At 40.5% G+C, this 23,697-nt stretch overlaps 1 protein-coding gene across 3 annotated transcripts in view; it reads right to left on the reverse strand.

Annotated features, from left to right (window-relative positions):
* The window catches only part of LOC148127549 (uncharacterized), a 37,091-nt gene extending 19,631 nt beyond the window's left edge, over positions 1 to 17,460 (reverse strand). Inside the window, exons 1-3 of one of the 3 annotated variants that reach the window (XM_087921417.1) lie at positions 16,517 to 16,706; positions 14,735 to 14,849; positions 14,348 to 14,526 (exon numbers count right to left, since the gene is read on the reverse strand). In XM_087921417.1, the coding sequence (XP_087777543.1) occupies positions 14,396 to 14,526; positions 14,735 to 14,849; positions 16,517 to 16,531 (261 nt within the window). In that variant the 5' untranslated portion in view covers positions 16,532 to 16,706 and the 3' untranslated portion in view covers positions 14,348 to 14,395. Of the gene's footprint in view, positions 1 to 14,347; positions 14,527 to 14,734; positions 14,850 to 15,181; positions 15,622 to 16,516 lie in introns of those variants that run through there. The other 2 variants (XM_087921409.1, XM_087921414.1) reach the window with 2 other exon arrangements.
* Between the last annotated feature and the right edge of the window lie 6,237 nt (positions 17,461 to 23,697).

Raw genomic sequence — 23,697 nt, forward strand, 5'->3', positions numbered from 1 at the left:
GAGTTGGCCACGTCAGACAGTCACATTACCATCAAGCCACGACACATTACCATTTAAGCCACACCCACAGAACCGGTTGTTTAAAAAAATGAATCCCACCCCTGATATACTCTCAAGAAAATATTGATTCTAAGGGTTTATGTGATAGGTAGAAGAAAGATATTTTCTCTGTTTCTAAATTTGTTTGCAAGTCTAGATACTGCCTCATTTCATCTCCCCCCCACCTCACTGAACATACCTAGATTCAATAGATGATTACTTTCTTTTTTATTAAATAAACAATTTGGTGAGAATTTGGTAAACCAAAATCATTCCTAAATTTCAAACCCCAAACCAATCAGCTGCAATAATACACACTCCAGTACATTTCAGTACAGAATAGTGAATCAATAAATTGATTTTCCAGCCCCTCCCTATATCCTGTATTATGTTGGATCTCTAGTTTATAGAGATATATTTTTCAGAAGTTTCAAATTTAGTCAATAATCCATATTTCATAACATTATTTCTTTAAAGCAAAACTAAAAGGTGTCAATGATTGAGATATTTCTAGCTAAAAATGAAGCACTTATTTCAGAAGTCCATTCCTTAACCCCATAATAAGTTCTAGCCCTGGATTCAATGGTAGACCTACAAAGATGTAGAAGATTATCTTGTTTTCAAAGATGAGCATACTTGTTTAGAAAGGAATAAGATACCAGCCCTTTTTAAATTAACAGTAATTTAGTTTCTTAACTGGTTCAGACAGGAAGGCAAGGAAAAGGAATGCAAAGAGCAGATACAGGATTTTCATCTTGGGATTGGTTCTACACCAAATCTTACTCCTGGCTCAGAACAAAGCTCTCTATTTAAAGAGCTATGATGATTGCATCATATCGCCTCAATGAAATATTGCAAATACTGCTACATGTTATTTTTACTGTTCTTCCATAAGGCATTATAGTAACTTCCTTCTGTTGAAACATTTCTGGAGGTTGCTTTGGAAAAGCAACAGATTTAGTTGAATGGTTAACTTGCTATGGTTTCAAAAAATCCCAACATCAGTGCTCGCCAAACATAGATCAGCGCTTGCCTGGACATAGGTGGGGCAGAGAAAAGTCCTTCTTGAATTTCTATCACAACACTACTAGTTAAGAAAGATAACACTTGTCCATATTCACCATTTTTTGAAGTTTTGGAAAAGCTATGATACAGTTTAGAGCCAAATGATAGAATACCTCAATTTTCCATGATATCCTTGCATGTCCTGTGATAGGGACTTGGGAAAACAGCTGGGTCTGTTTCTAGTTGGGTGTCTATGGCAGTGGTGGGATTCAAATTTTTTTACTACTGGTTCTGTGGGCATGGCTTGGTGGGCATGGCAAGGGAAGGATTGTGTAAAATCTCCAGTCAGAGGTGGGATTTGCGGGGTCTCCGAACTACTAAAAATTTCCACTACCGGTTCTCCAGAACTGGTCAGATCCTGCTGAATACCACCTCTGATATGTTTAGTGCTGGAAATATTCCTGCAAATTTATTTGTATTCTAGATTTAGAAGGTCAAGTGAAAAGGACAGTTGGGTTCTACAAGCTGTATATGCCGTCATTGCTGAGTATGTCACATACTCCTGCTTCAGCCACAAGAATTTCATGTGGCCATCATTTTTATTAAATGTTTCTAAACTTTATTTCTCTTCCCAATACTTATTAACAATAATAAGAACCTTAAACCAAAACAGAACAAGAATAGAGGAAGTGCCAATTATACAGTCCATGTCAAAGTCACCTCCAAGCATCTACATTTATAACACACAGGAAGTGATTTCTAACTTTTCTATAATCCACTGAAATGTCAGTAAACAGATTGGGAATCTTTTGTTGAATTTGCCTCATATCAAGATAATAAGAAAAACATTTCACAAAGCTGTAGGATCATTGCTTTCATCAGGGATGTTCCAACTCAACATTTAAAAGGTTTTTTTTTAATAATCATATTTACTAAATCTTTTAAAAATTTCTATTAAAATATACATTTAAAGACTAGCAAAACACTTTTTAATATTTTTTAAATTCTGCATTTTCAGATTCTGCTAATATTAAAGTACATTAATCCTTACTTTAGAAAAATGATAAAATATAAGCAAACTACACTATGCAGTCGAGGACCTGTATACTGCATGACTCAGAAAGAGGGCTGTGAAAATATTTTGGGAGGGCGGAGCTGGCGTTGCGATGATACGGCATGCGATCTTGGAGATCTGAGATCCCTGCTAATATCTTTGCTCCTGGACAGTCCAAACGGATCTAAACCATCCCGAAGAGATGGTGAATGTAAAGAGCACATCCTGTCAATCCCAGGGACACTGCAAAGTCCCTGGTAGATCCAGGAGAAGCTCTTTTTGCTAGCGGCAAAGAGGCAGCCATTAAAGCTGCCGAAGTTGGGACAGCTCTGAAACAAAAGAGAATGGAAAGAGAAAGTATGCCGGTTTGGTGAGAACTTTTTCTTTACTTTAAGATTTGAAAGGACACCCTAAGGAAAAGAAAGAATCTGTAAAAGTTTTGACAGAAGTAATTAAGTGGCGATTTTAAACAGGAAGTCAAAGTAATTTTTTTTTCTCATTGCTGGATTTTCTACACATGATTTTATATTTTGAAACTGGACTGTTTTTTTCTTCTTCTTTCACCTATCCTTTCTCTCCTTTTTGACTTTATAATATTCTAGGCTAGAGACTCCCTTTTAGTCATCTTTTTAAATATCTTTTCCCCATTTTAATTAATTTTTATTATATCTTATTTGGAAAAGGAGGGGGAAAGTGGAAGCAAAAGAAACTTTGTAACACTGCCAACTAGAGGCTTGGAAATATTCTATCTCTTTTTTTTTCTTGACCAGACAAAGCTAAGAAAGAACTGAGACTTCTTTTCAAGGACATTGGCTGTTTGATAAGATAGAGGGAAGAGCATGGGAAAGTATTATTGCTTTTCTGGGTTTCTATCAGTAGTTGGAGTCTGGTGTTGAAGTTTATAGAAAAAAAAGGCAATAAGACTCTGGAGAAGAGTGTTACAAAAGCCTTGGATAACCAAACAAGGTGCAGTGTGCTCTTTTTACTTTTTTTAAGCAGGCCTGTTTCTTACTGTAACAAACCTCCTCCTTACTAGCTTACTTTTTGTAATAGCTATTTGGATTTTTGGCCTTTTGGAACTTGTTTTTGTCTTTCTTTTTGTTTTTGAAGTCTAATTTTTACGTTTGCATTTTATTTTAAAGGAAAAGCTTTAGTATTAATGATTTCCTTCCCCTTTTATTCTTATTAAGGGAGTAGTCTCTTTTCTTTTCTTTTCTCTCTCTCCCTCCCTTGTATTTTTTTTCTATTTACCTTCCATATTGGTTTTTTTTTTTTGTGGCTTTGTTTTTTTTCTTATGCATCCTTTTATACCTGAGACTTTTTAATTGGATTAAGGTGTTGAAGAACCTGAAGAACTTTTCTTTTCTCTTCTTTAGTTTTACTTTCCCACCTTTTTTAGGATTTAACAATTTTTTCTTTTTTTGTGTGTGTTTATGGTCTTTTCTTCCATCTTTGGATTTTTACTGCTATCTAACCAATCGATTGGATTAAGGTATACAAGAACCTGAAGAATTTATTATTATTATTATTATTATTATTATTATTATTATTGTTGTTGTTGTTGTTGTTTGGCTTCTTTTTTCCACTGTTTTACTTGGAATTACAATTGGTTATTTCACAAGTGGATTAAGGTCTAGAAGAACCTGAAGATTTTGAATTGTCTGAAATGAGTGGGAAACTAACAGCCCCTGGTTCCTCAACTTCTACTTCTTCCTCTTCACCATATGGAGGACAATGCTCAATACACACCATGTTACAGCAAGAAAAAGAATAGGAAAAAGTGACGCTGCAGATGATTATGCAAGGAAATCAAAATATTCAAATAAGAACAGAGAATATTGAAAGGAGAACAGAGAACATTGAACAAAGAACATGAAAAACTGATGAAAAGGTGGAGAACATTCAACAAATGATGATGACGTATGATGAGAGATTCCAAAAAATTGAAGAAGAAGATAAACAAAGAGATAAGAAGGTTGGAGATATTGATAGCAGATTAATTGTGTTTGAGCAAGAAAAAAGTGAGATGTTGAGGTGGGAGATGGACAGATCAGAATTTTATCTCAGATTCCAAAACATAGAGGAAGAAAAGGGACAAAACCTAGCTGAGACAATGATAGAAATTTTGGCTGAAGCTTTGGAAATAACTAAAGAGAAGATGATGGATGGAATAGATGAGGTTTATCGAGTCTTCACAAGATATGCAATGAGAAACAGCTTACCAAGAGAAGTTCACATCAGATTTACAAAGAAAGCCATTAAAACGCAAATATTGCAAGTGGCAAGAGAGAAAACATTGAAATATAAAGACAAGGAGATTGTGGTCCTGAAACAAGTACCCAGAAGAGTGAGAGAAATGAGAAGAGAATACTGATATCTGACTAAAATTCTACTTACAAAAAAGGTGAATTATAGATGGCTGATTCCAGAAGGTTTAATGTTCACATGGCAAGAACAGAGATATAGAATTGACTCAATTGAGAAAACTGAATCATTTTACACAGAATTCTTTAGAGGAAAAGAGGAAGAGGCAGAAAAAGAAATTTCACTAATTGAATTCCAAGAGGACCACCAAATGGTGACTGAAAAAGAAGAAGGTGCAGTAGGCGAAAAGGTGGAAGTCAAAGAACAACGTGAACCAAGATCTACAAGAGCTGCTAAACCTAACTACAAAATATAACCATGGAAGAGAAAAAACTGATTACAATTCACATAAATGGACTTAACTCAGTTGTTAAAAGAATGAAAACTTTCCATAAATTAGATAAATTAAAATTTGATATAATCCATCTACAAGAAGTACATATCCAAAAGCAACATTAACAATTGCTGATACAGCCAAAATTAGGGAAAATATTTACTTCTTTGACACAATGCAAGAAAAGAGGAGTGGTTTTATACATTAAAGATATTATCCCAGCAAAATTGATTTATACCGATGACGATGGAAGATTACTAATGGTGAAAGTAATTGACAATAATATGAAAACACTCCTGATTGCAATCTATGCCCCAAAAGACAATCAAGAAGAATTTTATAAAAAATTACATATGAAAATAATTGAACTGGACTATGCTAATATAGTTATGATGGGAGACTTTAATGGAATTGTAGATAATACATTGGATACAGCACAAAAAACAACAAAGCAAAACAGAAAGATTCTCCCTAAATCTTTTTTTTAAATGATAGATGCAATAAATTTGAAAGATACATGGAAAAAAAGAAATGCTAAGACTAAACAATACACCTTCTGTTCAAATAGACATTTATCATGGTCCAGAATAGATATGATATGGATGTCAACAGAATTGTTAGCTAATATTCAAGAAATAAATATTGAAACAAGTACTTGGGTAGATCACAGTCCAAAGACAATTAAATGGAAAGGACAAAGAAGATCTAGATGGACGATAAATAATACTATTTTAAAGGAAAAAGACTTCACACAGTGGATGGAGAAAGAACTGGCTTTCTTCTTTAGAGAAAACAAAAAAGAAGATACATCAATCCAGAATGTATGGGATACAATGAAGGCATATGCCAGAGGTTTGATAATAGACTATACAAGGAAAAGAAATACCATGAAAAGACTAGCCTCTAAGGCATTAGAGGATGAGTACAAAGGACTTGAAAAAGAGCTACAGAAAATGCCACAGAAAAAGGGCATTGAGTTAAAAATGGATATAATTAAACATAAAACAGGACTAATAGAAAAAGAAGAACTAGCACAGAAAATCAAAGGTGCGAAACAGAACTACTTTGAAGATGCAAATAAACCAGGTAGATGGTTAGCATATAAATTGAGTAAGGAGAAAGAATCAAGGAAAATATTGCAATGAATAGATGACCAAGGCCAAGTTCGCTATGGTAGTAAAGAGAAGAAGGAAATCATACGAGACTATTATGGGAAACTATACACACAAGAGAATATTGATGAGGAAAGAATTAAACAGTACTTACAGAATGCTACCCAAGATACCTAAAGAGATTGAAACAATGCTAGAAAGCAATATAACGATGATGGAGTTAACTGAAGCACTCAAGAAGCAAAACAATGGAAAGGCACCAGGCCCAGATGGACTTCTGGAAGAATTTTGTAAAACACTACAAGAATCGTTGAACCTTCCATTGCTAGAAGTTATGAATGAAGTTACGTTAAAGAAGAAGATACCCAAATCATGGTCAGAAGCTTATATTACACTTGTCCCAAAAGAGGAGGCCGATCCATTACAAATCAAGAACTATAGACCCATTTCCTTACTAAACACAGATTATAAAATTTTTGCTTCAATATTGGCAGGAAGACTTAAAAAATACTTAAACAATTTTATCCACCCTGATCAAAATGAATTTCTGCCAAAGAGACAAATTAAAGACAATATAAGAATAATCTTGGACACTTTGGAATACTACGGGGCACACCTTGAAAAACAAATGGCTATGATATTTCTAGATGCAAAGAAGGCATTTGATAATGTGAATTGGTGATGCATGTTATTACAGCTGGAACAGATGGGCTTTGGTAAAAAATTTATTCAAGCAATAGAAGCTAATATATCATAATCAAACGGCAAAGGTAATGATAGAGGGAGAACTGACAGACTCTATTGATATAAGAAAAGGAACAAGACAAGGGTGCCCACTATCACCTTTGTTGTTTGTGTTAACCTTGGAAGTGCTAAACAGAAATACTAGAGAAGAAAAGGACATAAAAGGGATGAAAATTAAAAAGGAAGAATTTAAGTTGCAAGCATTCGTAGATGATCTGGTTTTCATTTTAGAAGACCCAATAGAAACAGCATCAAAACTGATAGAAAAGATAGAGGTATATGGAAAGGTGGGTGGTTTGAAAATAAATAAAGATAAAACAAAGATCTTGACAAAGAATATGCAATCAAGACAAAAGGAAGAATTGGTGGATCTATTGAAAATTCAGGTCACAAATAAGATCAAGTATTTGGGGATACATTTGACAGCAAATAGAGAATAATTATATCTCAAAGAGAATAATTATATCAAACTTAAGCAGCAGATAGCGCTAGATTTGGTGAAATGGGAAAATTTACAACTGTCATTTATAGGGAGAATATCAACAATCAAGATGAATATACTACCCAGAATTTTATATTTGTTCCAAACAATTCCAGTTAGGCTTGGAAAAGATTATTTTGAAGATTTAAATAAAATTGTGTTGAGATATATATGGCAAGGTAAGAAAGCGAGAATAAAGTTAAAACTTTTGCAAGATGCCAGAATTACATTATTATCATTATTAATCATTCATTTGACTGTACTATTGTTCCTTCATGTTATGAGAGATATTCCCTATTTTTCAATTGATTTATATTATAATAATGCATATTATTATCCTAGATCTATCCAATAATAATGTATCTTTATATTATATTCTATATAATTCTGTTCTCCATATATTGTAAAATTCTACATATTTCATTATCTCATTTTATTTTCTAACCATTGATAAAATAGGTCCCAAATCTTATAAAATTGATTAATTATATTTTAATATTTTTGAAAGCATTTCCAAAAGCCATTTCATAGTGTATGGAATAAGATAACTTTTCTCAGTATTATTCTTTCAGTATTACTCAGTATTACTCTTTTAGCCAGCCTCAAAGCATGATATAATCATAACTTTTGATAGACAGACAAACTCTGAAGCCTTGGTATTCTGTATAATTCAAGATCATATCATATGATGTTCATCCTTTCAAGTACATTTCTTGGAAATTTCAATGCACTAAATAAAATTTTGGATCATTCAACTTTAATTTCTGTGGATAATATTTTAACATTTTCATGAATATAAAGCTATTGACATCTTATCTATGTGGCCATATTTCTTACTGCTTGTTTATGTGTGAGGTGATGAGTGGCAATATTTTCCTTTCAAGTAGAATTCCACAAATATCCACAAACAACTTTCACCTGCCAAATTCTACAAAAAGAAAATTGTGTTTTCTGCCACTACATTATTCCTAGGAAAATATAAATTTCTCTGTTTTGATTGCTGCCTTATGATTGATCCAATGTACCTCACACATTAGCTTTATTTATTTATATATTTAATTTCCATAACATGAATGATTTGGTCTTTGTAAATGAATACATTTTGAACTTTGGAACATAATGGATAATCTGCTCTGAAGAATCAAATCACATGAAGTATTAGTAATGGTTTATAAAACCTTAGTAAAGCCACACTTGGAATACTGCATCCAATTTTTGTCACCACATTACAAAAAATATGTTGAGGTGTTGGAAAAAGTGCAGAGAAGAACTACCAAGTTGATTAAAGGCCTGGAGACTAATACATTTGAAGAAGGGACACAGGAACTGAGTATGGCTAGTCTACTAAAAAGGACTAGGGGTAACATGATAGTGATGTTCCAGTATTGAGGGGATGCCACAAACAAGAGGGAGTCAACTTATTTTCCAAAGCACCAGAAAGCAGTACAAGAAATGAAAAGTAATCAAGGAGAGAAGCAACATGGAAATGAGGATAAACCTCCTAACAATGAAAACAATTAAGGTTGCAACCGCTTGCCTCCAGAAGTTATGGGTGCTTCATCACTGACGGTTTTTAAGAACAGACTGAACAGCCACTTGTCTGAAATGGTATAGGTCTCCTGCTTGAGCAGGGGGTTGAACTAGAAGACCAGCCAGGTCCCTTCCAGTTCTATATGGATTTAACACCGGTTGAATCCCACCCCTGAGTGTTTCCATTTGCATCTTCATTTTGGACTGGTGTGTAGATAGTTGCCTCATTTTCTGTAGCAACAATGAGTACAGAGCAATTCTGTAAACCTCTATTTCACCCAAAATTTCAGGATACCAAGGATATAGTTTGCCATAACCATTTCTACACTTAATCTTGCATTAAGAAGAAACCACTGATAGTCCTTGAGTAATCTTAAGTAACTGTTTGTGGGGAAAAACAGTTGAAATATGCATTTGAAATCAGTATATGAAACATCTTCATAACTATGCTTCTTTCTCCTTTCAGAGTGAAGGGCCTGTACACTCTCTTTCTCTTTGCTCATTTGAACCACATTTCTTGGCTTGCAGTTAGTGCCACCCAATTGTACCAATTTCTTAACACTGATCAATCTGATTGATCGAGTGATTATATGCCTTCAAATTGGTGTCAACTCTTAGCACCCACTTAGATTTTCTTCATGGCAATTTGTACCTAGCCTGCTCCTTCAAGTATTCTAATGTTGCATCATTAACCATTGTAACTGAATCTAACCAGCTTGCAGCTGGTTTCCTCTTCTCTTCTTTCCTTCTAGCTTTCCTAACATTAGAACCTTTTCCAGAAATTTAGGTCTTCATTTAATGCCCCATATAGTATAATTTGAGACCAGGCATTTGATCTTCAATGGAGAACTCTGAGTTGATTGTTCCCTTTATATATTTTCTTGGATGTCCATGGAACGTTCCAGATCTCCAATGTCAAATTCAAAATGTACAAAATTTTTCCTATCTGCTTTCTTAAATTCCCATTTCATGCAGACAAATGATTGTGTTGTGGATTCACCAATTCACCAATCCAGTTCTCACACTGGACAGAATCTTATCAGCTGCCTAACAAGATATCTATTGACTTGGAAAGAAAAAAAGAAAAAACTCAGGATTTTGGCATAGTGAAGCCCTGCACGGGTTTTGGTTTTGTGGACAATTTTATATAAAATCTTTAGTTTTATGACAGAAACAAAAATCAACAGATTATTCTGAAATATTCTTGAGATCTATGCTGTGACCAAAATATACCTGAGTAAACAAATCCCCTCTATATGTGGCATTAAAGGCACTCATTTACCTGAAAAATATCTGAGTATTTTGCATACTTAGCCAATAGCAGTTGAGTGAATAGAGAGTTGAGACTGGGCTCTCTCTGTGTTAAGCCTGACAAGGAAAAATGGAGAGAGTGCAGTTCTCTCCTCAGGCCTCAAAAGGTAAGGAGGATACAAAAAGGCCACATAGCCTTTCTCCATTCTCTTCAAATCATAAAATATTTCTCCTGTTTCTATTTCTGTAAAGTGGTGCTTTCTGATTAATTTTTAGGTTCTTTAGTTCTTGAGTTGAAAATATAGCATGGTATAGCACAGTACTTAGTTTTTTTTCCTAAAGTGCTAGGTGCTCCTGCTGCAAGATGGCTTGTGTTATAATGTTATTAAAGCCTTTGATTGCTTTCACCAGCCTTCGACATTTCAGGACTTGGCCCATACCTAATGGTTGGCCAAGGTATCCAGTTGCCTCAGGTTGGAGATATTGATGCTGCTTCTGGGCCAAAGCTGATTTCTAGTTTCTTTGAGGTTTTCTTCTGCTCCAAAAGGGACTTTTGTTTCTTTATTTTGCTCTCATGTTGGTTCAGAATTTATCTCACATTACTTTGGTGCTGCTTTTAAATTCCCTTCCTTCTGGGAATGCCATTTTTGGCTGGCAGAGCACTACTGGATGCCGGGGAGGGCACAAATGGGACATGTGGAAGGTTTGGGAGGCCCAAATGGATCTGTTTGCCTGCAAAGTGCTTCTGGGAAGCCTGGTAGGTCAAAAATGGAACACACAGAGGCCAAAAACTATTTTTTTCTTGTTTACCTTCTCTAAACCTAGTTTAATGTAATGGTCTGGTGCATCTTATAGTTCAAACTCTTTTTATGTAGCAACAGACTTACAACAGTACATGACCAGGGGCATGGCCCAAAGGCAACAATTCAAACTAAAAGATATAAAGAATTCAGAATAATGTTGGCACAGTAGTTAGAATAGAATATTTCAGGCTAACTCTGCCACTGCCAAGAGTTTGATCCTAAACAGGCTCAAGATTGCCTCAGCCTTCCATCCTTTTATAAGGCCATGATGGCAAACCTTTGGCACCTATGCCAGAGATGGCACATAGAGCTCCGTTGTGTATGTGTGTGTGCCTCTCACCAGCCAGCTGGTCTTCAGGTCTCACCCATGTGTGGGGGTGGGGTGCATGGGTGGGGACAGGGCACATGCATGGGGGATGCACATGCATGTGCGGGAGATACATGCGTGGGATACACATGCATGCATGCTGGACATGCGTGCATTGTATTTTGGCAATGCACTCACATGCACGCTTTGGGCACTCAGTGCCGAAAAGGTTAGCCATCCCTGTTCTAAGGTTAATAAAATGAGGAACCAGATTGTTGGGGGCAATATGCTGATGTAAACCACTCAGAGACTGCTGTAAAGCCTAAGTGCTATTGCTATTGGAAGGGACTTTGAAGGTCTCCTAATCCAATCCCTTGCTCAATGATACCATTCCAGACAAATTGCTTCCCCATCTCTTCCTAAAAACCTCTAATCATGGAGCACCCACAACTTCTGGAGGCAAGCCATTCCACTAGTTAGTTGTTCTTACTGTCGTAAAATTTCTTCCTAGTTCTAGGGTGGATCTCTCCTTGATACATTTCCAACTGCTACTTCTTGTCCTGCTTCTAGGTGCTTTGGAGCAGGGGTCTCCAACCTTGGCAACTTTAAGACTTGTGGACTTCAACTCCCAGAATTCCTCAGCCAGCTTTGCTTTAAAAATGAAGCACCAGTATTTCCCTGGATTTGGTACATTCCCAGAGAGTCTCCCAATGGTCCTGTTCAAGGTTACTTGGCCCTTCCTCAGGAAGGAGGACTGGGATGATTATCTTCAGAGCTACATGGAGAGTTTTTAACATCCGATTACTATAATTTCTCAGATTCGCTGTAAATTGGAGCTCAAGCATACTGTGCATCCATTCAAGATCCCCTGGGAACAGACTTGCCATATTATTTTGGAGCAGTATGATTTTTTGTTGGACCTGGGGAAGTGGACAGGATCCTCAGGGCTGCCAGCACCATCACTTGCTTATTAGATTCTTGTCACTTGTCACTTGAAATGTCCAGGGCAATGACTTCTGGGTAGGTGTATTCAGTAATTACTACAGTAGGGGAATTCCCTTTATGGAAGTGATGTTCCAGCCATTCTTAAGAAGCTATCATTCGATCCAAACTTACTGTACAATTTTCATCCAGTTGTGTTGCACAGTGGTTGCACTGCAGCTCCAGAAGACTCTGGATGAAATGGAGACTAGACTCCTTTCAGTAAAATTTCAGGTCCAGTTATGGGACAGAAATGGCATTGATTGTACTAGTTGATGATCTCTGGTAAGAGGCAAATAAGAGTAGTGCACCTGTCCTCAAATTTCTGGTTCGTACCAGTTCACTAGAACCGGTAGCTAACTTTTTGTGAGGTTTGGCAAACTGGCTGATCCCACCACTGGCTGGCCTCCCTTGTCTGGTGCCTTGCCCCTCCCCTCCCAGACACTCCTTTTCTCACCTGCCTGAGCCTTGCCTGCCCACATGCCTTGCCTTCCTTGGCTACGTGACTTGACACATGATGCCCAGCCTCGCCTCAACACTGGGAGGCCAGGCAAGTGTCAGGGTACTGGTGATTGCCCTGATTAAAATCATGAACCATGAGCCAAGCTTCAAAATAATCCAAAAGATTTATTAGGATCAACATGTCGGCATTGATCCATACAAAGCCAACTCTGCCACATGTAATTTATGGTCACCAGTGACCCTGTTTCCCCCTTTCCCTTGGGTGCATCATAAATAAGATTCTCCAATGAAACACATTCGTGGACTGGGTGCCATCAATCACATTCTCCAAAGAAGGATTTTCATGGGCAGAAGCTCTGGTAGCCTAGGCTACAAACTTTGTAAGATAAGCTTGGAATGTACTTCTGTTTTTAATTGCCATACTGCTCCTTCGGGTCCCCCTCCTCCTTCTTATGGCAACTCAAAAACAGGCATAGGAATGCTTTACAAGTTGACAGCATTTTCCCCATCAGTCTGGCAGATCTCTGCCTCTCTGCCCTGCACACTCTAGAATCCACCAAGGCTGGCAGTTCCTCCCCTTCCTCATTGGCCGTTCCCCAGCTGAGGCATGTTCTGCAGCTCAGGATCAGCAATACTGGACATGCCAGGAATGCTCTCATTCTCCCTCAAGGCCTCTGAGGAAGACATGGATGAGCCATCATCCACAGGAGACATCACACTATTGAATTGCATGTTTTTCAATAGGGCCCATTGCTCAAGTCTGCTGGTCAATAATTTAGTCACGTTGTCAAAGAGTACGATAGGTTTTGTCTGGCATGATGTGTTTTTGACAAATTCATATTGGCTTCTAGTGATAGCTTTGCTTGTTTCCAAGCGTTTGCAGATCCATTGCTTGATTATTTTTTCTAGGATCTTTTCAGGAAAAGTGAGACTGATTGGTCTGTAGTTTTCTGGATCCATTTATTTTCCTTTTTTGAAGATGGGAATACATCAGGTCTTTTCCAAATCATCTGGTGTTTCCAGTATCTTTGAAAGATATTCAGTGGTTATAAGATCACATCTGCCAGCTCCTTCAGTGGTTGTACGATCACATCTGCTAGCTCCTTCAGAAATCTGGGATGTAATCTGTCTGAATCTGGGGATCTAAAGTGGATAGGTGCAGGGGTGAGATTCAAATTTTTAACAACTGGTTCTGTGGGTGTGTCTTAGGTGGTGGGTGTGGCTTGGTGGTCATGTGACTGGGTGGACATGGCTGGTGGTCATGTTATTGGCTGGGTGTGGCCAACTCAATATCACGCACATCGAGGCACGCATCTCCTCACCTGGCCTCTCATGACTGTGGGGATGCTGCAACAGTCGTAAGTGTGAAAAATGCTCATAAGTCACTTTTTTCAGTGCCATTGAAACTTTGAATGGTCACTCCACACAAGCAAAGTACCAGCAAAGGAAGGAAAAAAAAAACTCCAGAGAAATTCCTGAGACAGGAAGTCTTGTCCTGCCAAGAATGTAATAAGGGTTAACGGAGAGGCAGTTTCTATAAGCAACACCAGAATGTTTCCTTCCTGCCTTCCTTACAGGATTAGGCAAGTTCCAAACTGCTTAGAATGTTAACAACCAGTTCTAGCGAATATGTGCCAACTGCTAGAATCCCACCACTGGATAGGTGTTTTCTTACCTATTTTGACTTGTATTCCTAAAACAGTCCAAGCTATCAAATTAGGAATATTATTTTTACATACTACTTTTGATAGATTGAACTGTTTTTTTTTCCTTTTGTGCTTTTATGCTCATGTTCATCTACGCTGCCCGCTCTCCATTCCTGCAGTCATACAAATGTACTTTCCTGAGCTGCTTTAAAAGAAATCACACAACAACTTCAATGCTGATTTAGCTATATTTTCATGGAATTTTTTTTGTATTTTTTTCCTTCAATGCATTGATAGCAATTTGGATTGAGAGATAAAGAAATAGAAAGTGATGGGAAATGGTGATGTCAAATCATTAGTCAGCTCTTGAAGATATCCAAGGCAGTAGAGGCAGATTTCATTATTTTCAAATGCTACAAATGAGATAAAATAATAGATTAAACAAAGTTTAATGTATTTTCTAGCAACTGAATCCCCAAAATTCAATCTCTCCTGCCTTCCTTTCTGCTTTTGAAACATCTCTTTTTCTTCAGGCCAATGCCTTGCAATGCTTTTTAAATGACATCCGTAAGCAGTCAGAGTATCCAATTCTACATCTTGATTAAAGGAGAGTTTTCTCACCTTCTACAACATGTGAATCCTCCATTACATCCCCATGTCCCAAGGTTTCGTTCAGGAGGACAGTAAAAGGGAACACAGGCTCCTCCTCGACGCGTACACACATAGTTGGCATTCCCTGTGGAAAAAAAAAAGGAAGCAGGTGCATGATGAGTAAAGATACCTTGATATTTATATAAATTTCTCCTTTCATGACACCACCTGCTTCTGAGAATAGCAGAATTAAGAGGCCTTCAGGCAGTTCTATTTCATTAGACAAATCCATTTCTTCTGTCTTCTTGCAGCAGAAGTGCAGGAATCACATACCAAGCAAAGTCTGAACCCAGACCTAGAGTAAAATTGGCTAGCATGCTTATACCTCTTAATGCAGTTGGAAGGAAACAATTTGATTCTCCACAATTAAGACCTTGTTGAGATATCTTTCCCTCCACTATTAGTCTCAGTCCTTACTTGATTCATAAAATCCTGAGGTACAATTTCTGCTTCCTCTGGTTGTTCTGGATGGGAAATCGTTCAGTCAGAATAGTTAAGCCAACTCTGAATTTAAGGATTTTTTCTGCAGCTTTCACCCTCTTTGCTTAATGTAGGAAAAAGTCCTATTGCTGCTGTTTGCTCTTGGAAATCTGTGCTTATGAAACCCAGTTATGACTTCTGTGAGGGACTCTCAGGATAACTGAGCCCTCAAAAATGTTTTTGAGAAGATGAGGAGGATGCAGCACTTCTGTCCTGCTCTGAAAGAGAACTGCATTAGATTGTTCACATAATCCCAAAGAGTAAAGATTTTCTTTAAGCTGTATATATAGTTTTGCTTTCTCTATTAAAATACAATAATGGATATGCTATTATTAAAGATAATTTCTCTTTTAATTAGTTTGCTTTCTTTTTTTCTTTCTTTCCTCCCCCCTCCCCCAGTACAAATAGGTTTAATAGATGATTAGGATCTTTCTTCTTCCCTGAATAGATAATACTATAGTGATAATTTGGTAAAACCAAAATTAACCCTAAACCCTAATACCTAAAACCAAGCAAAAAAGGAAGGAAGGAAGGAAGGAAGGAAGGAAGGAAGGAAGGAAGGAAGGAAGGAAGGAAGGAAGGAAGGAAAGAAGGAAGGAAAGAAAGAAAGAAAGAAAGAAAGAAAGAAAGAAAGAAAGAAAGAAAGAAAGAAAGAAAGAAAGCTACAACAAAAACCCCAGTATAGTTCAGTACAGAAAAATGAATCATTATATGGGCTTTCCTATTCTTCCTTGATGCCATTTATTATGCTAGATTTTTCGTTTTAATGCAGAAGAAAAGTCAATGGCATATTTTTCAGATATTTTGAAGTTCAAATTGTTAATAGACTGTACTTCTCAAAATTATTTACTCAAAGTAAAGCTAAAAGGTGTCAATGATTGAGATGTTGAATTCTAGAAATCTATTTCTTCTGCTTGTGATAAATTCTGGCCTTGGATTAAATGCTAGATCCAACAAAGACATACTGTATATTACTGCATTTTTAAATATAATCAACTTGTTTAGGGTAGAGTGAGTTATCAGTTATTTCTAAATTACCAGTAATTTAGTTTCTTACCTGGTTCAGGCAGAATTGCAAGGAAAAGGAATGTGAGGACCAGATAAAAGATCTTCATATTGGATTTGATTCTCGACCAAATCTTACTCTTGAAACAAGAGACACTTCTCTATTTGTAGAATACTAATGATTTCATCATATTGCCTCAATGAAATATTGCAATGATTCTTAGGAGTAACGTTTATGTTTCTTACATAAGGCATTGCTGCACCTACCTTGTATTGAAACATTTCTGTGGGTTGCAAAACTCCTAGGAAGAGCACGGGACTTGGTTGAATGGCTAACCTGGTGTAGTTTCAAAAGATCCCAGGGCCAGTCAAAGTTGGTAGAGAAAAGTCTTTCCTTCATTTCTATTGAACCTCTGGAAATCCAGAAAAATAATGCTTGGCTATATAACATTAAAGAAAGGTAAATTAATCCTTACTTCAGAAAAATATAAAAATATAAGCAAAATATATTATCTTATTTTTAGGCATATAGTCAGCCACTGGTTTACTTAAAAATATCATGTAATATCATAGTATAACCAAATCCAAAATATAATTCTAAAATAATTTAAAAGTCTCCACCAAAGTGGAACATTCTGAATTGCTTTAATGCTTTTTTATATCTCATTATTTTTTGGAAGTATTCTCAGAAGCCATTTTCTTTTCTTTTCTTTTTAAATGGCAACTGATGGACCTGCTTGGGTTCCAAAGGAAGCTAGGGAAGTTCCCATGGACACTGCTACATATTTCTGTGGAGGTTCTGTGTGCAACCTGGAATGAGAAAGAGGCAGATGCTCTGGATAGGATTGCACCTATGTGCCCTCTCCTGGTGCATAGGCCCTGACACCCTCATGGTTCACAGGGGAGTCAAGAGTGTTGAAAAGGGCCAAGAGACAGCTAGGACACAGCAGGAGAAAAACAAAGAACAAATCTAATGAAACATTCATTCAGTAACTGTCTACCTATCACATTAGCTAGCTATTATAATTGATTAGTGTACTATTGCCATCGACCATGCCAGCCAAAAACTCCAAACCAAAACAAAAGAAAAATATCTTTACCAATGACCTCCCAGACTCCTGCATGTGTTTCAGATGTCCTGAAACCATCATTGAAAGCGAAATTTAAATCAAATGCCGCCTATGCGACAATCAAGGCCACCCTGCCTGCTTAACCACAAACAAAAGCCTAGCTGATATGGTTAAAAATTGAAAAGCATTGTGATGAAAGTCTCCCATGCGAGGTTTAAAGATGCCTGGAGAACACTTTTCAATCAATGGTGGCAGCAGAACTGCTCCATTCACTTGAGGAAGGTAAGCCCACTCATGTGTGCCCTCCTGGCCCTGAAACAGCTGGCCAAGGGGCCTAATTAGGAGGAGGAGGGTCATCCGTGGCTCATACTCTCTCCTCAGCCAGCTTGGATTTCCAAAAAGTTGCCAAAAAGAAAGAAAAGGAGTAGCAAAGGAGAGCTTGCCAGGTTGGGCCAGCCTCAGCTTTCCAAGAGAGAAAGAAGACACACACACACACACACACACACACACACACACACAGAGAGAGAGAGAGAGAGAGAGGGGGGAGAGGGGAGAGAGAGAGAGAGAGAAATGAGAAAATGATGGAGAGAGAATGAGAGAGAGGAAAAGAGAAACAAATGAGAGAGAGAGGGAGAGAAAATACGAGAAAGATGGAGGGAGAGAATGAGAGAGGGAAAGAGAGGGGGGAAATAAGAGAGAGAAGGGGGAGAGAAAGAAAAGGAAGAAGGAAAGAAGGAAAAGAGAGAGAGGGAGAGGCAGAGGAAAATAAGAGAAAAACAGAAATGAAAGGGAGGGAGGGAGAGGGAGAGAGGGAGGGAGGGAGGGAGGGAGAGAGAGAGAGAGAGAGAGAGAGAGAGAGAGAGAGAGAGAGAGAGAGAGAACACTGAGAGCCAAAAATCCTGGCTAGGCATGGATGGGTGGGTCATATGACTGGGTGGGAGTGAAGTTGAGTTGACCACATCCAGCCAGATTTTGTGGCTCCCACCATTTTCTGTGGGAAATGGGTCTAAATGGCTCTTTGAGTGTTTAAGATTGCAGACCCCTGCTTTAAATTGTCAAACTATAGCTAGAGATGCATGTCTCACTCTAAGAATACAATGTTGCAATCGGAAGTCTGAATAATTTCATGTCAGCTTTGGAAGCCATATTAACACTAGAAGCTTCCATGCTGCCAAATTTCTGTGTCTGTGAAATTAGGAGGGGGATTCTTAGAGTGTTAGTAGTAAGGCATAATAGAATTCTTCTTTTCGGTCAAGGTCATGTTATTCCTGCATCTGGAGTGGTTGAAGGGATGTCTCAAGTTGAGATGGATGGTGATTGGACCATGTGATGGACTGATGAGTGCAGGGGTTGGGTTTTGACTTTTGAATTACTGAGGAAAAACCCAGAACTCTCAGACTCGAGTTTTCTCAGATGTGCCAATATGACTTTTCCAATAAAAAGAAACTTTGAGAAAATGCCTGTGTCTGAGATTTTGATTTGGAGTTTGGTTTTGCTGGAATGCTGACATTAACCCGAATCCCTAAATAATCAACAGGAGTGCTGAGCCGCAGTACTGACCTGCAAAGACTCATTGAAGATGGAGGAGAAAGAGGAAATCACAGAAGGAGCTGTGGGAACAGATACCAGGGAACTTATCTAGACCCGATATTCTCCTCCTGAAGACATGGTGCAAGCCATTGAAGCTGCAGAGATGGCATGAAGGCTAGGCACTCAGCTCAGGGAGACAGATTCCTGGAAAAGTTGTCAGACTGATCCAACTCCAGAAATGGGACTAACAGACAGGAAGCAGCAGGTGAAGGGTGTTATGTCTTGGGGACCGGATGGGGTTTCCAACCAGGTCCGTTCTTTAAGCGGGAGCACGAGCAGCTCCCATTGGCTGGCTCCGTTTGACAGTCGGCTATAAAAGCCGGCTGTCGGGCTGAGCCAGTCGTCGTTCGCTAGCCAGGTCTGCCTGATAGTAAGCAGACGCGACGACCCTTTATTCCCTGAATAAAGCCTGTTCCACTTATGCTCTGGTCTAAGCCTCTCATTTCCTCGATTCACAACACTGGCGACGAAGGTGGGATCGGAAGGCTAGCCAGAAGCACTCAAGAGAGCTGAAGTCACGGAATCGCAAGCGCTGTACCGCAGCCGTATCGCTCGCAAGGAGCTCAGGCTCAGATCGCTGCTGCTCCAGAGTGAAAGTCACGAGCGTTGTAGCCGCTTGAATCAGAACGCTACAGCAAGTGAAAGTCAGGCGCTGAAGCCGCAGCCGCCCGCGCTTGCAAAGGAGCGCCAAATTTAGTCACGAGCATTGTAGCCGCTCGAGTTAGAACGCTACAGTTAGTGAAAGTCGGGCGCTGAAGCCGCAGCCGCCCGCGCTCGCAAAGGAGCGCCAAATTCAAACCGCTGTCGTTTGAATTCAGCCACTCAAGCGAAGTTCGGCACTGTGGCCTACAGTCGCCAACGCTCTCTAGGGAGCGCGAAATTCAAGCCACTGTCAGTTACGGCTCTGCAGCCATAGCCGCCGACGCTCTCCAGAGGGCGTGAAATTTGAACTGCTGACAGTTACGGCGTTGTAGCCACAGCCGCCAAACGCTCGCAGAGAGCGCAAAAATACAAACTGCCTCCTCGAGGCTGGAGTCACTGAGCAAGTCAAGGGTGCTGCAACCACAGCCGCCAACGCTCACGGTTAGCAATAAACAGGGCCACGAACACCCAGTGAGACAAACCAGTCTGCCAAGAGACTGAGTGATCCAGAATGAATGTCAATTCGGCATTCCCACCGTTCAAACCTGATGAAGAAAAATGGGATTCGTACAAGAATCGCTTTAACCATTTTATCGATGCCATCGGATTGGCTGATGCTACGGAGCAGAGGAAGAAATCATACTTCCTCCCCTACTGCGGGGCTGCAGTCTATGATACCGCCACAGCACTATTGGCACCACGAGAGATCAAGAATGTTCCATGGTCTGAGCTGCTGGAAACACTTTCCAACCACTATTCACCGAAACCGTCCCAGATCGCTAGATGTTTCGCATTCAGAATGAGGAAGCAAGCCGAGGGGGAATCCATCAACCAATACATGGCTGCCCTGAGAACAGCAGCTCTTCACTGTGAGTTTAAGAACTATCTGGACGACATGCTGCTCGATCAACTCGTTTGTGGGGTAAGAGATCTAAGGCTCCAAAGACGTCTGTTGGCCAGGAAAGATTTAAACCTTCCCCAGGCCGTTGAGGAAGCTTTGGCTGCTGAACTCTCAGCCCAGTCAGCAGCCGAGATCCAGGGCACCGCACCCAAGCCCAGCACTTCCTCCATACACTCTGAAGAAGTGGTGAGCGAAGATTGCCCTACTGAATACTCTGACATTCATCGCCTCAAGCTGGTGAGACAGTTGCAGGTAGGAACCAGGCAGAGAAACAACAGCGGCCCGAAACAAACCCTTCTGTGCCTGACCTGTGGAGGTTCCCATGCCCGGGCATCTTGCAGGTTCAAAAACGCCAGCTGCCACAACTGTCACAAGAAAGGTCACCTCGCAAGAGTCTGCCAAGCTGTGCGCGTTCTTCCACAAAAATCTCCTTCTCCTGGTTCCCAAAGGCAAGTAGAAAGCTGCTATACTTGCTACCACGCGAATCACACGTTTCATACCCCCAATAAAATTACACTTTCTGTCTCCTTAGAAGGTAAACCCTGCCGCATGGAGGTGGACACGGGGTCAGCGCTCTCAATCATTTCCTGGGACACGCTTAAGAAGATCCAGCCCAGGCTGGCTAGGAAGCAGCTACAAAGGTGCAGCCTCACCCTGAGGGACTACCAAGGAAAGAACATCCCTGTCCTCGGGAAAGGCAAGTTCCTAGTCCAATTCAAAACCTTTAAAGGCCATCTGCCTTTGGTGGTTGTTAATGGTGCCCTCCCTAGTCTTTTGGGGTTGGATTGGTTCCCCTCTCTTGGCCTTAGTGTAACGGGGGTCCATGCTGTTTCAACTTCCGATACTGACTCTTTATTCTCAGACTATGCTGACGTTTTTAGTAGCGAGTTAGGCTGTTATAATGGCACGCCCATTTCCTTCTCAGTAGACCCCCAGGCAACTCCCATCTGTCTAAAACCACGTAGGGTACCATTCGCCATCCGCCCAAAATTAGACGCGGAACTGGACAAACTCCTCGAACAGGGGGTGATTGAACCCACTGATTTCGCCAAATGGAAGACCCCCATAGTCATCCCACTCAAAAAAGACGGTAATTTGAGAATTTGTGCTGATTACAAGACGTCAATAAACCGTTATTTACAGGTTAGCGCATATCCTGTTCCAGTTATTCAGCACCTATTGCATACATTCGAACCTGGCAACATTTTCGCCAAACTGGACATGTCACAAGTGTACCAACAGTTCCCTGTTGATGATCAAACAGCTAACTTACAGACTATAGTAACACACAGAGGGGCATTCAGGTATAAGCGTCTCCAGTTTGGCATAAGTGTAGCCCCAGGTATTTTTCAATCGCTGATGGAGCGAATTCTCCAAGGCCTCCCTGGTGTAGTGCCATATTTCGATGACATTCTGGTCTCAGCCAGAGACAGACCCCAACTCATCCAGAGAGTCAGAGCTGTGTTAGAGAAGTTCAGGCAGCATGGCCTCAAACTAAAATGGGAGAAGTGTGCCATCGCCACTAGGCAGGTGGACTTTCTAGGTTACAGGCTAGATGCCTCAGGCATCCACCCGGTGGAATCTAAAGTCAAGGCAATCCATGAGGCGCCCACGCCCACCAACAAAGTCGAGTTGCAAGCCTTTCTGGGTTTATTGAACTTCTATGCTTCATTCCTCCCACACAAAGCCTCAGTCGCGGAACCACTGCACAGGCTTTTAGATAAAAACTCACCATGGCATTGGGGACACAAGGAAAACCATGCATTTGAAGCAGTCAAATCCCTACTCACCTCTGAGGCTGTATTAATTCAATTTGACCAGCGCCTCCCCCTGGTCCTTGCTGCAGACGCATCCCCTTTTGGGATAGGAGCTGTCTTAAGCCACAGACTTCCCAATGGCTCCGAAGCACCAATTGCCTTCTTTTCACGAACCCTCTCGGCGACTGAGTGTAATTACGGCCAAATTGATAAAGAGGCCCTGGCTGCAGTGGCAGCAGTCAAAAAATTCCACGAATTTCTATTCGGACACCATTTCGAACTAGTAACAGACCACAAGCCTCTTCTAGGCCTGTTATCCGGGGACAAGCAAACCCCCCAGGTATTGTCCCCCAGGATGACCAGATGGACCTTGTTCCTGGCGGCTTACTCGTACAAACTGGTCTATCGTCCTGGAAAAAATCTGAGCCATGCAGATGCCCTCAGCCGATGCCCCTTGCCAGCACCAGTTGAGGACCCAGCCCCCGTGCATGCTATTTTCGAGATCAACGAGCTCAAACTGCCAGTGACTGCCGATGACATCGCGGCCCATTCAAAAACGTACAAAACAATCGCCCAGGTTCTGGACTGGGTGGGGAGGGGGTGGCCGGAAACTAACTATTCAGTTGATTTCACCCCATTTAAAACTCGCCAGCAGGAGCTTTCCAAGCTGCAGGGATGCCTGTTGTGGGGTACCAGAGTCGTCATCCCAACCACCCTTCGCACTCCCATCCTGAAGGTGTTGCACGAGGGCCACCCAGGCATCATGCGGATGAAGGCGTTGGCTCGCAGTTACATCTGGTGGCCAGGGATGGACGACCAGATCGCCAAGTGGGTAAGCTCGTGTCGTCCCTGTCAGGAATCCAGGGCAGCCCCGCCAGCCGCCACTCCCACCAGGTGGGAAAGTGCCAATGCCCCATGGTCAAGGCTTCACATCGACCTAGCCGGGCCAATGCATGGCAAGACCTTCTTAGTGGTCGTAGACTCGTACTCTAAGTGGATCGATGTGGCATTACTTCCGACGACCACCACTCAAGCAGTTGCCAAAGCACTGACTCGCTTCTTTGTGACTCATGGGCTTCCTGACACCCTGGTCTCCGACAATGGCCCCCAGTTCACTTCAAGTGAATTTAGCAGGTATGTCACCAATCTGGGCATCAGACACGTCCTCACGGCCCCCTTTCACCCTTCTAGCAACGAGCTGGCGGAGAGGGCAGTCAGATCGGCCAAGAAGGCTCTGGCCCGGTTCGGCCAAGAGGACTGGCACTCTAAACTGTCTCGTTTCCTCCTGAGCCAGCATACCACACCGTGCACAGTTACGAACAAATCCCCGGCAGAACTGCTAATGGGGAGACGCCTGAGGACTACTTTAGACAGGCTACACCCCCACTACTGCCCGGGCACCCCTTTGGGGTCTGACAGTCTGGCCAGGGATTTCGCATTACAGGACTTAGTGTTTGCCAGGAACTATGCGGGGGATCCACTGTGGAT

This window comes from Pseudonaja textilis, chromosome 1, assembly GCF_049901715.1.
Source record: "Pseudonaja textilis isolate UNSWEBS1 chromosome 1, rPseTex1.2, whole genome shotgun sequence".
Classification (NCBI taxonomy): Eukaryota; Metazoa; Chordata; class Lepidosauria; order Squamata; family Elapidae; genus Pseudonaja; species Pseudonaja textilis.